This window comes from Platalea leucorodia (assembly GCF_965183815.1).
Source record: "Platalea leucorodia genome assembly, chromosome: 17".
Classification (NCBI taxonomy): domain Eukaryota; kingdom Metazoa; phylum Chordata; class Aves; order Pelecaniformes; family Threskiornithidae; genus Platalea; species Platalea leucorodia.
Window position 1 is genome coordinate 1,151,006 of NC_138839.1, and position 14,624 is coordinate 1,165,629.

General features: G+C 55.4%; 2 protein-coding genes across 2 annotated transcripts in view; one reads left to right on the forward strand and one right to left on the reverse strand.

Moving 5' to 3' along the window:
• Nucleotides 1-338: 338 nt before the first annotated feature.
• Nucleotides 339-4,509, reverse strand: TPRG1L (tumor protein p63 regulated 1 like; the record flags this gene model as incomplete). The annotated part of the gene is made up of 5 exons (XM_082329141.1): nucleotides 339-1,197; nucleotides 1,920-2,073; nucleotides 2,653-2,829; nucleotides 4,128-4,219; nucleotides 4,288-4,509. The coding sequence occupies 5 exons, from the start codon at nucleotides 4,507-4,509 to the stop codon at nucleotides 1,003-1,005; spliced, it is 840 nt and encodes a 279-aa protein (XP_082185267.1). The 3' UTR covers nucleotides 339-1,002.
• Nucleotides 4,510-8,302: 3,793 nt separating this feature from the next.
• MEGF6 (multiple EGF like domains 6) overlaps nucleotides 8,303-14,624 on the forward strand; it is a 107,663-nt gene continuing 101,341 nt past the window's right edge. Inside the window, exons 1-2 of the mRNA XM_082328888.1 lie at nucleotides 8,303-8,517; nucleotides 11,098-11,232. Coding sequence (XP_082185014.1) covers nucleotides 8,432-8,517; nucleotides 11,098-11,232 — 221 coding nt within the window. The 5' untranslated portion in view covers nucleotides 8,303-8,431. The remainder of the gene's footprint in view (nucleotides 8,518-11,097; nucleotides 11,233-14,624) is intronic.

A 14,624-nucleotide genomic window follows, 5' to 3' on the forward strand; every position in this document is an offset into this window, starting at 1 on the left:
CATGCGCAGTTCAGTTGTAGTCTCTTGTGCTGCTTCCGAATTTCCTTACTGGACATTTGTACGGGGTTAAGTGCACGAATGTGTAACTCAAGATTGGCGTACAGTGCTTAGAGTCTTATCTGTCTCCATTAGAAGTCCTGCACTGCTGCTGTCCCAAACTAGAGTAGATGTAAGAAAAACTGCTAAGAATATAAATCTAATCAAAATAGAATTCCTTTTTGGTTTTATAAATAATAGCTTTGAAGGCAGATGTGTTTGTGAGGCTTTTGGCAATATTCTCAGAGGAGTCTTTGCTCTGTGGCTGCAGCAGGAACACAGACGCAGTAAGGAAGCTGGACTCGGTTCTTAGAGGGAGGCATTTTTACAAAAAGCTAATAAACACATATTCAGCCATATACTTCAGTTTACAACGTACACTGCTTCTGAGCAGACGTAACAGTACAGCTTTAACAATTTGCTGACTCGGTTTTGCTAAAGAACGACTGACACAGCTTTCAAAATTCTTAACAGGCACTAATCAAAATGCTGATTGCTGTAATTGTGAACACCACCACCTCTTTAAACACCACGAATCAATCCCAAGCACGCTACACGATTTGACGCCGTACGCAGGGATACGTACAGCTGTGATACGGCACGAACGTTATACTGTGTCTTGGATATTTGCGCAGAGCGTTTATAGCCGATACCAATCGCACTTCATTAGCAGGGAAGAACATGTAGTTAGAAATGGAAAATACCGCTGCTTGCTAGCCCTGTAAAAGAACTGTAAATTAGATACCAAATACAAGAACGATGCTATCTTGTGTCTGCTTCGGCTTACCCTGACCTGTGTGCGCTCCCTAACAACGAGGGCCTCCCGTGAACTCCTCCATCTACAGCCACCCCCTTCCACTCCCCGACTTCTTCGCTTTGGTCAGCGAGTGTGCTGCCACACAGCGCGCTCTCCCCAGGAGACCGCTATCCATCACGTTCCCTTGAAAAGATTAAATGCAATGAATTTTAAAATCCAATTTTGCCCCTCGACATGGAGTAGCCAAGTTTGGCCTCGTTGTTGATGAAGGACATCAGCCCCAGGTAGGTCTCGATCAGAAGCGGCCGCTCCAGCACTAGCACGCCGTCAGCCCTTCCTGGCAACGGACACTCCTTGTGGGCCTTCTTCACAGCCTGGATTAGCTGAGTTTTAAAGTTTTCCAGCTGAAAGAAAAAAAATCACCTTGATGTTTTTCCATTGTTTTAAAAACAGTTCAGCAAACAGCTGCTGAGGTTGAACTGTACAGGATTAACACTAAAGCTGTAGCTGCCATGGATCTCGCGTGCTGTGATAAACTTTACGTTCTGGCCCGTAGCCTTAGCGGTACGGTTCATTTCCTACCAGGACACCATTTAGGTGTAACTTAAACACGTGGGCTGGGTGCGCAGAGGTTTGTCAGGGCCTAATACTGTTTATTTCTGACTGTAGTTCTGCCCTTATCATTGATGTGTTCAACTTAAATTACCATAGCGTTCTATTTTTAAATAAACTTTTGGAGGAAAGCAACTGTTGCAAGAAAAACAGAACCACCTAAGTGAAGGATTAGTTAGCAATTAAACTATTTGTTTAATTAGCTGGCAGCCCGAGATGGAAAGTCGGGCATTGGCCTGTCAGCTAGGCAAGAGCAGGAATAGCACCGAGATCCATTTTCTTCTGGGTTTTACAGGACTCTGTGCTTTTGGAAGTTTCAGCAGCTTCCTCCTTGTATAAACCAGCGATGGGCAGCTGGCAAAAACTGAGTCGGGCTGCCCTGCAAGGCAAAATCTGGAGAATGGGGAAAGGCAGCTTACAGCTCCGAGTTCTGTCTCTTTGATGTAACTGCTCTGTCTTTTCCAAACCTACGAGATGAACAAGGCACCTGGAGCAGGAGAGGAGATGTCCTTACCAGGCACAGGGGCGCCATCTTCTCATCAGCCTCTGCCATCGGGTGCTCGGTGAAGGTGACGTACGGGATGTTGGTGGACCACGGGTTCCATCTGTTTATGAAGGAGGCGCGACTTTGCTTGTCCCACTGAATCCGAATACCGATACCTTCTCGCCTGACGTTGAAGACGGCAGAATTACTACGGTAAGACTCGAGTCTTTGAGGCAAGTTTAATTAGAAATGTACCGTCTGAAAAAGACCTGCTTAAAACTGGAAGCTGAAATATGAGTTTGATAGTAAGTTTTTCCTCTAGAACAGTACTAGAAGAATTCAGCCCCTGAAACGTGCAAAGGTACGGTCTTACAAGCTGAGCGCAAAAGGGTTGAGCTCATTCAGCAGCCAGACCCAAGGCCTGGACGGCATTGCCTGCGTTTACCCGACACTCACAGGCGGGTTTCCAGCAGGGCTGCGGCGGTACTACTGCCGCGCTACACAGCGGCGACGAGCTGCTGCTCCCAAATTATTCATCTTCTCGTGGAAGTCCTCGAGCAGCTCGCCGTAAGGCGGCTCCCAGCCGTCCCAGCAGAAGGGCAGCGGCGGGCTAACGAGGCTGCAGCGCGGTGACAAAGCCACGCAGGCAAAAGGAAGAGCTCTCAAATTGTCCGATGGCCGGTGACAAAGGCTGACAGCTCAAACCGTCACAATACCACCGCAAGAATTACAATAACATTACAGTTTTACTATGCCAACTTACTTGTTCAGGGATGTAGGGGGGAACTCGAACTCTCCCACGGAGATGGTATCGACGGCGCCGAGGGCCACCCTCGTCACGTGCTGGCACTGCAGGCTGAGGAAGTTGTATTTGCAGATGAGGAGGGACCGATCCGTGATGAGGACGAGGCGCTCCTTCTCGTTGTTCCAGTGATCGATTCTGGTAAGGTAACACAACGGAGCTTTAGCGGTTTTGATTAATGGCTAGAAACGCTTAACACCTTGACGGAAGAGTCGCGAAGGAGAACACATCTCAAGTCTTGGTAATGCTGTATTTCCCACTACGGCCTTTGCCTTGAATCAGCAAGTCTGATAAGAGGTTGAACGTCACAACGTGGTCATGTTACAACATAGGAAAGCATTAAGAAAATCAGAATAATTCTGAAGATCTCGAGAGAGCGCTCTAGTGCTATCTATCTCCTGCTGTTTGCGAACAAACGCTACTGGCCGGGGCAGACGAGCCTCCGGCAGCTCCTCCAGTGTCCGACACCGCGCTGTTACTGCGCTGCCACATTTGCTAAATTACCGACTGCACGTGTGCACGTTCCGGGGAGAGAAATAGTCTTCTTTAACCGTGTGGCCCGGCTCGGTGTTTCCCTCCCTCAGCAGTGTCTGTACAGGCAAAACCTCCTCCGTTTCTTCAAGGTCCGTGAATAAAAGGTCCCACCTTTCCCTCGGCGTTTTGCCAGGCTACGCTGCTGAACCATCGCAGCTCTAACACTGTTTTATCCGTAGGGCAACCTGGGGGCAGGTCATATTTTTCACCCTAAGGGTAGTAAGCGCAGCTTTTAAACTAGCACCTTTAAAATCTGCTACAGCTTATTTTTAGCGTTAGTGATTTAATTGTCTTTCCTTACAAACATTGAAAATTGTCTATTGTTTCAAGAGGAACGCTGCCCTAAAGCTGATGAGGCCAAGGCTACGCTCATCGTGTGAAGCTAAGTGCCAGCAGCGGGACCAGGCCATTGCCCGGCGCGTTTCCCCCGCCGCCAACCTCCGCTTTCTGCCTCTTGCTGCCGGCGCGACTCCTGCCGCGGCGCAGGGACGAAACCGCCCCTGCCTGCGCCAAGCGCGCTCGGGGCTGGCAGACCTGGCCAGGCGCCGTTCCCGCGAGGCCGCCGCGCTCGCCTCCTGCTTTGCTCCCGTCCCCTCGCCCCGATGCGCTGCAAGCTGTCAGCCTCCGTTCTGTTCGCCGGTGAGTTGCGGGTAAGGGCCTGTCGCGTGGCGCGCAGGCACGGCTTTCGATGCAGCGGTTCGGTAAAGCTACGGTGGTGGTTCTAGAGCGAGTTCTGTAGCGTGCGGCGCTTTCCAAGGCGGTGACCCCCGGCGGGTTTAGGGGAGGCTGGTTACGCGGCGACAGCGACGCGGTGCCGTACAGCCGCCCCGCCGCCCCCGCGGCCGCTCGCCCGGCGGCCCCCTTCCCGCAGGGCGCCGGCCGCCCCCCGCCGCCCCACTCACTCGGCCAGCAGCCAGACGCTCCGCACCGCCCCGTCCTCCGCCGGCGTCACGACCAGGCGGATCTCGCCGACCGCTCGCTCGATGGTGCCGGGCTGAGGGGGAAAAGGCAGGGGTTACGGGGGGCGGCGGCGGCCCCTCCCGCGCCGGCCGCGGGCCCTACCCGGAACACGAAGTACTCCCGCAGGCGGCCGGCGCGGCCGGCGGTGCGCACGGGCAGCGGCCGCAGCCGGCGGCGGGGCGGCGGCGGGGCGGCGGCGGGCGGGGAGGGCGGCCCGGCCTCCCCCGCCTCCCCCGGCACCAGCATCGCCGCCGCGGGGCCGCCGGGGCTGCCGGGGCTGCCGCCGGCCGGGCCCTCCTCCGCCGCGTCCCGCAGCTGCAGCATGGCGCCGGGCCGCGCTCCCGCCGCCTTCCGGGGCGGGGCGGGGCGGGGCGGGGCGGGGCGGGGCGGGGGCACCCCGCGGCCGAGCCCCCTTCTGCCCGCGCCGCGCCGCGCCGCGCCGGGAGGCGGCGCTGCCGGCGGCCGGGCCGGGCGCGGGGGTGCCCGGGCGGCGGCGGCGGGGGGGTGCGCGGGGTCGGCGGGGCTCTGCCGCGGGTTGCGGGGAGCCCCGGGCCCGCGCTGCGCTGCGCTGCGGGCGCGGGGGCCGCGGCCTGGAGGCGGGGCTGCGGTGCGCGTCCCCGCGGCGCCCTGCGGGCGCAGCACGGGAGGGCGGCGGGGCCCGGCGCAGCGAGGGGCGGAACGGCGAGTTTGCGGCCCGAAGGCCCTGCCCGGTTCGGCCGCCTGATACAGCAAGGACTGAGTAACGCAAGTTAACATTCGCGTTTCTGCGGTCCCCGGCGTTATTGCAGGTCTCGTTGTTGCTATTTATGGAACCGTGTTGTATCTTTGACCGCTTTCCAGGGCTGTTGTACCCTGAGCCAGAGGACGACATCTTCAGCAGGCAGTTGCGCTGGGAAATGGTACGAAACTGAAAACATTGAATTGACTTCACAGACGGCGCTGAATTTCAAATACCCGTCTTTCCCGTGTGTTTCACGAATTCCCTGCAGCCCTTGCTCACGTGAGCCTGCTTAAACGGTGTCGTGGTTTAACCCCAGCCAGCAACTAAGCACCACACAGCCGCTCGCTCACTCCCCACCAGTGGGATGGGGAGAGAATCAGAAGGGTAAAAGGGAGAAAACTCGTGGGTTGAGATAAGAACAGTTTAATAATTGAAGTAAAATAAATTAGAACAGTTAAATGGGCAAAGCAAAAACCGTGCACGCAAACAAAACAGAACAAGGAATTCATTCACTACTTCCCATCGGCAGGCGGGTGTTCAGCCATCCCCAGGAAAGCAGGGCTCCATCACGCGTAATGGTTACTTGGGAAGACAAACGCCATCATGCCCAATGTCCCCCTCCTTCCTTCTTCTTCCCCCAGCTTATATATACTGAGCATGATGTCATATGGTATGGAATAGCCCTTGGGCCAGTCTGGGCCAGCTGTCCTGGCTGTGCCCCCTCCCAGCTTCTTGTGCACCCGGCAGAGCATGGGCAGTTGAAAAGTCCTTTACCACTGTGAGCACCACTTAGCACCTATTTAGAGACAGCTTAGCAAGAACCAAAGCATCAGTGTATCATCGACATTGTTCTCATCCTAAACCCAAAACACAGCCCCCATACCGGCTACCAAGATGAAAGTTAACTCTATCCCAGCTGAAACCAGGACAAACGGGAAACCTCGTTGCTTTCTCTAAAGGCACTTCCAGAAGAATTGCAGGGTTGGCTTTACGCTCGGTAACTTCTCACGCCGCGGCCACAGCACGGCTTTTTCCATCCGAGCCTCCTCTTCTCCCCCGGCACTGCTGGGCATGGCCACAGCCGAGCGGTGCCCGCGCCGCTGCCTCCCGCGGCCAGGCCAGCCTGCACCCTCAGCAGGTTGCCTTCTCCTGGCCGCCTGGTAGCCAGGGTCGTCCCCGAGGCAGGCGTGGGAGCTGTGGCTGGGCCGTGTCCTGGAGAGGGAGCCGCGCTCCGGCTGCCCGCTCCCCGCCGGCCCGGCTGGGCACAGGCTCCCCTTCACCCTGCCTCCGGCCCCGCCGGCGGGCATCTGGCCAGGGCCGGGCCCCGCGGCCTCCCCGCGCCCCCGCCTTTCGCCTGGGCATCTCCTAAATCCAGATACCGCGCACCCAGCGCTGCGTTCGCCAAAGCTGGGCCCAAGCAGAGGATCAGCTAAGCCTAAGGAAAGCTTTTGGGTAGCAGCAGTAAGTTAGCGCTGAAGGACTCACTGGGAGCGGTGTTATGGGTTCCTACCGTAAGGAAAGTCCCAACTTTTAAAGTCCTGATAGGAAAAAGGAGGCCTGAATTTATTGTATCCTGGAGCTCTCTCCGTCATTATAAAACATCTTTTATGTGGTTGCCTTTCTTCTCTAGCAACAATGACAGATGTTGTCTTCCTATCTGTTAGCTTGGCAGATACTTTACTTCTAAGTGGAAACGCGAGCCCCTCTTACCCGCTCTTTCCTCTGACCTAAAGGATTTATGCAGAGGCTGTGACTTCGGAAGGGTTAAGGTGTAAAAAGCAGCTGCCTCCGCTTCTTCCAAGAGCTGCCAACTTCTGGGCATGGCTCCTTGGCGACTTTAGTCTTGATGTAATGGTTGTCTTTCAGTGGCAAAATACGTGCATGGCACGGGCACTGAAACCGCTCAAAGCTTCTCCTGCTTCTCTCCCAGACAGTGATATTTGCCGAAGGTCAGGGCCACCCCGGGCAGCGGAGCCGTGCCCGGCTGCTGCTTGGGTTCCTCCTGGCCCGTGGGGAGAGACTTTGCCCGCAGGATTTTCAGGCAGGAGAGGTTTCGTGCAGCATCCCTCCTCTGCTGTCTTCCCCATCCTGCTGCGCCGGCTGCCGCGCGCCCGTCCTCCCTGGGAGGGGGGCAGGGACAGCTCAGCCCCCTGTCAGCCCGCGCCGGTGCTGGCAATAACAACTGGTGGTACTGGTGGCAGGTTTTGGAGGAGGAAACTCGGCAGTGAACCATCTGAGAATTAGGCTTGGGCACTTCTGTTTTCTCGTTTCACAGGGGCCAGCGGACTGTCACCCAGCTTCAGCAAAATCCTTATCAGCGCCTCTTTCTGTGCCGTTCCCCTACGTAGCAGGGATTTTGGTGGGAGAAGGCAGATAGCAATGTCATCTTGTTCCCCAGCCCCCTCTTTGCTCGGTGTACTCCCCCGCCAGCCCGGGCACCGGTCGGTTAACAGTGCTCTAGCAGCCGAGCGCAGGTCGGATGCGTCCCTGTCTGTTTTACGTGCCCAGCAGAATTTCCTTGGGAAGCGATCGGTTTTTCTTATCTATTAGAGTGCATAGGAAAGATTAAATCTCTGTGGGGTGTTTTAGAGCTGCTGGGAAAGGGGTTTTGGGTGGCGTGTGCGGAGTTGGCCTTGGGTAGTGCAAAAGAGCCGTCTTTGAGAAACAAACCCGCATCATTTCTGCTACTGTTCTGCTGGGTTTCCCCCTCCTCTGGTCGGGGCTGGACACAGCTGGTGGGAGGGATTTCTGACTGTCAGCAAGAAAAGAAACAAGAGAGCATGTGAGGGAAAGGAGCTCGACCTGGGAAAGGCAGGAGGAAAGTTTTGTTGCTCCCTTGAAACACAGGGGAGCTGCTCTGTGCGTGCGCCTGCCCGGGCTGCTGGATCCTGCCTGCGGAGGCGCGCGGGGAGCTGCAGCGGGAGGATGCCTTCAGCTGCGCCGGTGGGGTGACCCCGCGCTCCGCTTTCGGAGAAGTCCTCTGGGAGGTGGGCACCCCTCCTGTTCCCTTTCTCTTGCCGAGCGCTGGTTTTTGCATCGCCCTGCGAAGTGGATCGCGGCTCCGAGTCAGCGAAACCCACATGGGGCTTCATTGCTGGACAGAACCCAGGTCTTGTGAGCCACCGGGTCTGCGGGCTTTGTCAGGAAGCAAATGCCAGGAGGAAAAGTCACTTCAGTGCATTTCACTACAAGCAAATGAGCGTAAGAAGCCGGGTTTGGTTTGGGGAAAAGCCCAGCGACAATCTGCACCAGAATCCGTTCCCATGGACTGAAGAAACTTGCTGAACTGCACCCCAGCGGGAGGAAGCACCCGGGGGCGATCAGCCCGCTCTCCCCGCGCAGGAGCTCCCGCGTGCTCCGGTGCCGTTGTCCTTTGCGAGAGAGAGAGAGAGACCGTCAGGTTGGGACCAGGAGGTGGCCAGGAGGGTCCCTGAGGGCCAGGGGCTCGCCAGCCGGGCTCGAGGGGGCCGGGAGCTTTCTAGGCTCCGGCGGGAAGCACCGCGGGGGGAGAGAGGAGCTGTCGCAATGGAGTTTCATGCGGTGGCACTGTCATTCATCCTCGCGTTGCGAATCTCTGCTCTCGCTTCTGGGAACAAACTTCAGCCCCATATGTAAGTAGCAGGAAAAGAATACCAGAAAAGTCTTTTTATAGGGCAGGGAACTGTAAAGCAGAAGCTAAATATGGTATTTTAAAATCAAAGGTGAAGGAGGGAGCAGAGAGAGGGAGGGGGAAGGAGGGCTGCTCTGTGTTTCTTGAGTACCAGATGTACATAAAGGTGAATGGAAATTTGGAAATCGGGATAGTCTGCTGGTAGGAGGTAACTGACTGGTTTTAACTGGAACGTTGCTATAGCGTGAGCGCAAGAGGTGGGTTTTGTGTAAATAGTTTGCCCTTTCTTCACAGACCTGCTATTTTTATTGCACTTCGTGTCTCTCGTTCTTACTGCATGTTTCTTTCCCCCCTTCGCTGTTACTCTAGCAGCACGCAGTCCGTTCTGTTTAATTAAATTTTACAGTTACAGTTTGGTGTTAATCATTTGGCTTCTTTGGAAAACTTCCTTGCAAATTTGGTCTCCTGCCAGAAGATGATCCCTCGGTGCAGGGGGATTGCTCCAATTCTTTTCGTGAATGGGCCCAGTGTTGCATGGTGCGCTAACTCCAAGCTGCTCTCCCGGACGGTTTTAACTTTGTGATTGAAAAGGGGTCCTTTTCAGGAGAAAAAGGTTTTGCAAGAAGATGCCTTTTCTCTCTACGTCAGAGATTTTGTGCTCCTGCCTTGACAGGGGCTTTTAGGACTTCTTGGGTGAGACGCTGGAGATGAGATGCGTGCCAAGGCGTCAGAGAAGAGCAAGCGCCAGCGCCTGGGAAGGGCCGTCGCTGCCCATAGGGCACGGCTGACGATGCCCGTCACACACACAGCCGCTGTTCGGGGCACACAAGACCCTTTCTTGGCTGTAATAAATGACACCAAATCGGTGCTGCTGCCAGCCTTGCTCTTGCGGCTCCTTTCCGTCCTGTTTTGGACGTGCAGACGGCGGGGAGGTGAGGGCGCGGAGGCACTGCTCTTGGCGCCGCTCGCAGCTCTCCGGGCACGGAGACGCTCGGGAAATCCAGCGGCTTCGCTGGCGGCCACCGTTCGCGCCGGGGCTGTTGTATTGGTGAAGTGATGTGTGCGGAGCTTTGCAAGCCGGAGGGCTCGGCCCTGGCCCGGCGTGGGGCTGAGGAGAGGAGCTTTCGGAGCAAAGCTGGAGGGGAAGGAGGCATGCCGTTAACCCCAAGGGCATCGCCAGCCTCGCGCTGGCAGCGCGGCCGTCGAACGCCTTGGCGCGGCCAGATGCCAGCTGCAATCTCTGGGCTTCACCACCTCCACGTTATTTAGTTTAACTTCTTTTACAGAAAGTATTTTTATGAAAACTCTCTGTCCCTTTTGAAGAACTGGAAGCAACAGAAGCAGTCCCAGATAATGAACGGCTCATAACTTATTAAGTCAGGGACAAATGTTTCCCTCTTTGTTCTTAGCTAAAACCACTGACTCACGTTTGGTGAAAGAGAGTTAGGATTAGAAAAGAAGTAAAGTGCAAGTGGTATTTTCCTTATTTTTTTACTCACTGAATTATATATATTCACTTTATCTACTGGACTTAGTCTTGCAGCCCTTAGCTCTGAACGAATGAGAAAGCATCTAAGACAGCAAACTGAATTCTGATTTAAAGCAGTATTAATAAAATGATGTGTTGTTTCTAGTGGCAGAATAATTTTTTTCCCAAACACTGTCAGAAGATGCAGATATCGTTGGCGTTTGCAATGACAATAGTCAGGAAAAATAATCCCCTAGGCGCAAAGAAAGCATATGTATTCTGCGTTAACTGAGAGCGGACAGAATGGACAAACATAGAAAGTATTGTGCTACCATATTGTGTAGGCTGCTGCCTCTTTTCTGATCCATCCTCTCTGTTTTAAGGCTAAAAATTAGCCTTAATGTCTCAGTGGAAAAGTAACAACGGCTGCATTTTTCGGGTGGGCTGTAGAGCGTCCCGGGACCTAGAGGTACAAGGTGTCAGCAGCTTCCCAGCCCCGCTGAAGCTTGCCGTGTTGCAGTGTTATAAAACCATATTGCTTTAGATTTCTGTTGCTGCATCGGAGGCTCGCCGCGGGCGGCAGGCCTGGGGTTCAAGGAGGGGGCTCGGGACGGGGCAGGCTTCCCGTGCCTGCCCCCGACGCGCAGCCCGGGCGGCTCAGCGTGTCCTCTCTCTGTGCGGCAATTTTCCGTCTGTAAATACGGGTTCGCGATGTTCGCCTTGTAGTTCTCCAATGTTTAACTGATTCACGAAGTCCTAATGACACGCTTCTGAGAAATACAGGTGATATTGTTGTGCTGTGTGTTTTGTTGGTGCCGGTGCCACGCTGGTGCCACGCTCCCTGTTCACAAGAGCACTACATCCAAGGGTTTTGGGGGAGGCGGGTAGGCTGCACTTGACCACTGCTTGTGGCGGGCCGACCTGGCAGATTTCTTTTCCCTGCGCAGGTTTAATTAAACGAGGAGGCAAATACCGTGTATTGCGTAAGATCTTCCTGCTCTTTCAGTAAGGAAATGCAGTTGCCCCTAGCTGGTGCCGGTTTAAGCGGTGGAAGCACTGCACTGGTCTCTCAGCGGCCTGCAGACCCTGTACACCTCTCTTTCTCTGTGCCAGGCCGAACGTCTGCGCGGAGCAGGAGCTGGCGATCGTGGGGCACCGGCAGCCCTGCGTCCAGGCCTTTGCCCGCACCGTCAAAGTGTGGAAGCAGGACTGCGGAGGACGGCGGTGGTGCACGGGCTACGAGCGGAGGTACGTGTTCTTCCTTCGAGCTTGGTTTGCTCCTACGTGATGAAAATGGATTCCTCCTCACCAGCAGCAGCGGAGAAGCGAGCTCGTTGCTCACTTTGCGTCCGCAAAGGGGAGAGCCCGTGGCGCCGGCAGCGGCCGCACAGCGGGCAGGGTCTGGGCACAGCGCGGGTGCCCGTCCTGCTGCCCGGGCCGAGGTCTGGCACGGGAGACAGCCTCGCTGACCGCCTGGTGCCCTCCGAGGAGCCGTGGTGACCAGACACCGTGGCCGTGGCCCTCCTCAGTCCCCGGCAGCTCTCCAGGGAGAGGCGAAAGCACCCAGCCCTCGGCACCCGGCCTCCGGCGGCTCTGGCACCAGGGCAACAGCAGTTCATACAGGGGTCGATGTAGAGAGCTACCTGCAGAGAGATGTGGCTCTGAACCCACAATGAGCTGTAAAGAGTAGAGCTATTGGATATTCCTCTGGGCTAAACCCAGGAGACTATGAGAGCTTTGTAAACCCTACGTGCATCTAGCTGGAGGGCTTTCTGACCCCGGCTGGCACCTTTGTGACGCTGAGTTTTTAAGCTGTTAAGGAATTCCCAAAGAGAAGGTATATCGCTTTTGTTCTAAAGAAGCTTTGTCATTGTGGTTAGCTGTTTCCAGTCTTCTGACAATGTTTTACATCTGTTTCCTATGATCGTGCCGTGTTAATGAAAGGACTTAATCACATCACGGGCGTTATTCCTGTGTCTTTACATGTCTCAGCTTCAAAGCAGAGGCATCTCAACGCCTCTGTAGTTTTACAGCGCTGAAGGCAGTAGCTGGGTCCCAGTGAGGTTTATTCTGCGTGGTCTAAAAAAAACCGAATACACGTGGCCATCGTGCAAGTGATGCTCGGTGAGGACGGGCGGCTGCTGCGGCGGTGGTTAGCAGGCTTTGCTGCAGGGCCCTCGGGCTCCTTTGGCCCCGCGCTGCACCCGCGTCAGAAGAGCGTGCAGCTCAGCGGAGTTAGGCTTGCACGTGCGAGAAGGCCGTTCGAATGGACTCGGAGCGGAAAATTCATGCGGTTGTTCAGCTAATCGTGGCATCCCTTGAGCTGCCAACTGGCCTTTACTGGGAGCTGGGAAACCAAGCAAGCAGGGGTTGCAGAGGGAGGGCTATGAACATGTGCAACAGTGCAAATAATGCTTTTTTCTTACCTACGCAGCAGCCAAACGACGACGTGCCCAATCTCCTTCTGTACCCCGCCTGCTTTCCCGGCCTCGTTAGGCAGTTACAAGTCTCTGCAAAATAATAATGATAGTAGTTTCAAAGAAGCATCTCGGACTAGAGACAGCTTTTAAGTCTTGACTTTAGGAATTCCTCCTAACCTGTAATTGCAGTAATTATCTTGGTGATGATATCTGTGTAGTGGTAATAAAGGAGCAAACAGAGTCCGTCTTTTGACCGTGTTTTAAGAGAGGACTTTGAAATGATAGGTGTCCTGTCTGCTTCGACTTCAAAGGCTGCGAGCTCTCAGACCCAGCTGTCCCTTTGGTTCTTCAGCGTCTGTTTTTGACGCTGTGAATCGAGGAACTGAAATGAAACAACTTTCTGTCGTGCTTCATTATAAATATCAGAACAGCCTAGTGCTAAAACTCTGTTCCTGATGGAAACAGGTGAAGCCTAGAGGCGCGGTGAGGGATTTCACCCAGGGAATTTTAAAAGCAAGTACAGTGAGGGGACTATCGGCAAAACTTTCCTCAGCAAGGTTTTGTCCCATATCCCCTTGGAACTTCTTTCGGGAGTTCCCATCGCAGCAAGCTTGTTCCAGCAGATGGAAGAGCTGCTGCCAAGCTCCCTGGTGCTGAGCAATCGAGGGCAGTGGAGCGCGCCGCTCGGGCACGGACGCGGATGCTGCGCAGCCTCCGTCTCGCCCGCTGGAGCTGCTCCAGTTGGAGCCGGCTCCGGCAGCGCCAGGCTCAGGAAGCATATTAACAGCTCCAGGATCTGACACACGCAGGCCTGGCCTGGAATTGGCCTCGGTGCCTCGGAGTTCATGGACGTGACGAGGAAAATGCAGCATGTGCTGTTCCTTTCCCCGGTGCACCGCTCAGTGCCGCCGAGCCCACCTGCCCGCGCCGGCGAGGAGCAGCAGCCTGCAGGGGCTGAAGCACAAGCCACTGCCGTGCAGGGTTCATCATCGTTATTTCCTACAATTCCCGGCCGCCCTTGGGGTGCTGCAGATGCTGCTACAGCCCCATCACTTTGCCTGAACTGTAAGCGCGGTTTAGGGGCGGTGGGCAGGGGAGGGAGGGTGGGCTGGGGCGGGCAGGGGACGGGGGGCAGCTGAGGGGGGGGTCGTCTGCTGAGGTTGTGCATTCCAAAACCGGTAGTGTTTGTTTTTATGAGACGTGTATCTGTGCCCAGAGTACTGGATTGCAACATTTCCTACAAATCAGAACCAACCTTGCTCCGCGCCCCGGGGCCCCGGGCGCTGCCCCCTCGGGGAGCCAGCGTCTGCTCCGCAGCGGGTGAAGCGGGCACCCTCTGGGCCGCGCCTCTCGTCGCTCCTGCGGGAGCGCAGGGTTTGCTACGGGCTGTGTAACTTTCCCGAATTAGGCAACAACAGAAGGTAACTTTGCTCAGCCCTCAGTAACGAAACTTGGAGGAATGACGGCGCTGTCCCAGAGGGGCTGGAAGTGGATTTTCCAGCAGCAGGACACAGCAGGATTTTTAAGCCTGGGTTCCATTAGTTCTGGCTCATTCAACATTTTCTGTGCCAGGGACTCCTGAAAACACAAAAGAAACCAGAAACATTGAAGATAAAGTATCTCCTGTGCGGTTCTTTCCAGTCTGCAGCATCCAGATATCCACAGGCAACTGAGGCTGTCAAAATATTTGCATCTCCTTGAGAACCCCCTTGGGCTGACTTAAGGATCCGAAGTGTCCGACAGAGCCCACCAGGACTCGTGGAGATGAGAGCGTTCAGGGAGCTGCTGGGGGCAGAAGGCAGCCCGGGATTAGCCCCGAGCGGTCCTACGTTGCTGTTTCTTGGAATGCCTTTTCCTCCTGGTTTCTGAGCTTAGGCAGGGCAGATGGAGGCGGCTGCTTGCTGCCACGCAGGCTTTCTCGTTCTGGGTGAAAAGGACGGTGTTTTCCAGAACGGCCCGGGCAGGGCATGCTTGTTGCGTGGGCACCACCCCACAGCCGCTGTCCTCCCGTGCCTCCTAAGGCACCCTGCCCTCCGCCTTCACGCCGGGGCTGGAGATATAGCTCTCGATACCAGGGGGATCCAGATGGATCCGCGCCTGATTGCTGGCTGCCCTGGTGCCTGAGTGGTTGTAAATTGCTTTCTCATCTGCTTCTGGAACATGAGTATTTCCTTCATAATTTGTTAACAGCTCATACAAAAAAATCAGTATCTGCTTTTA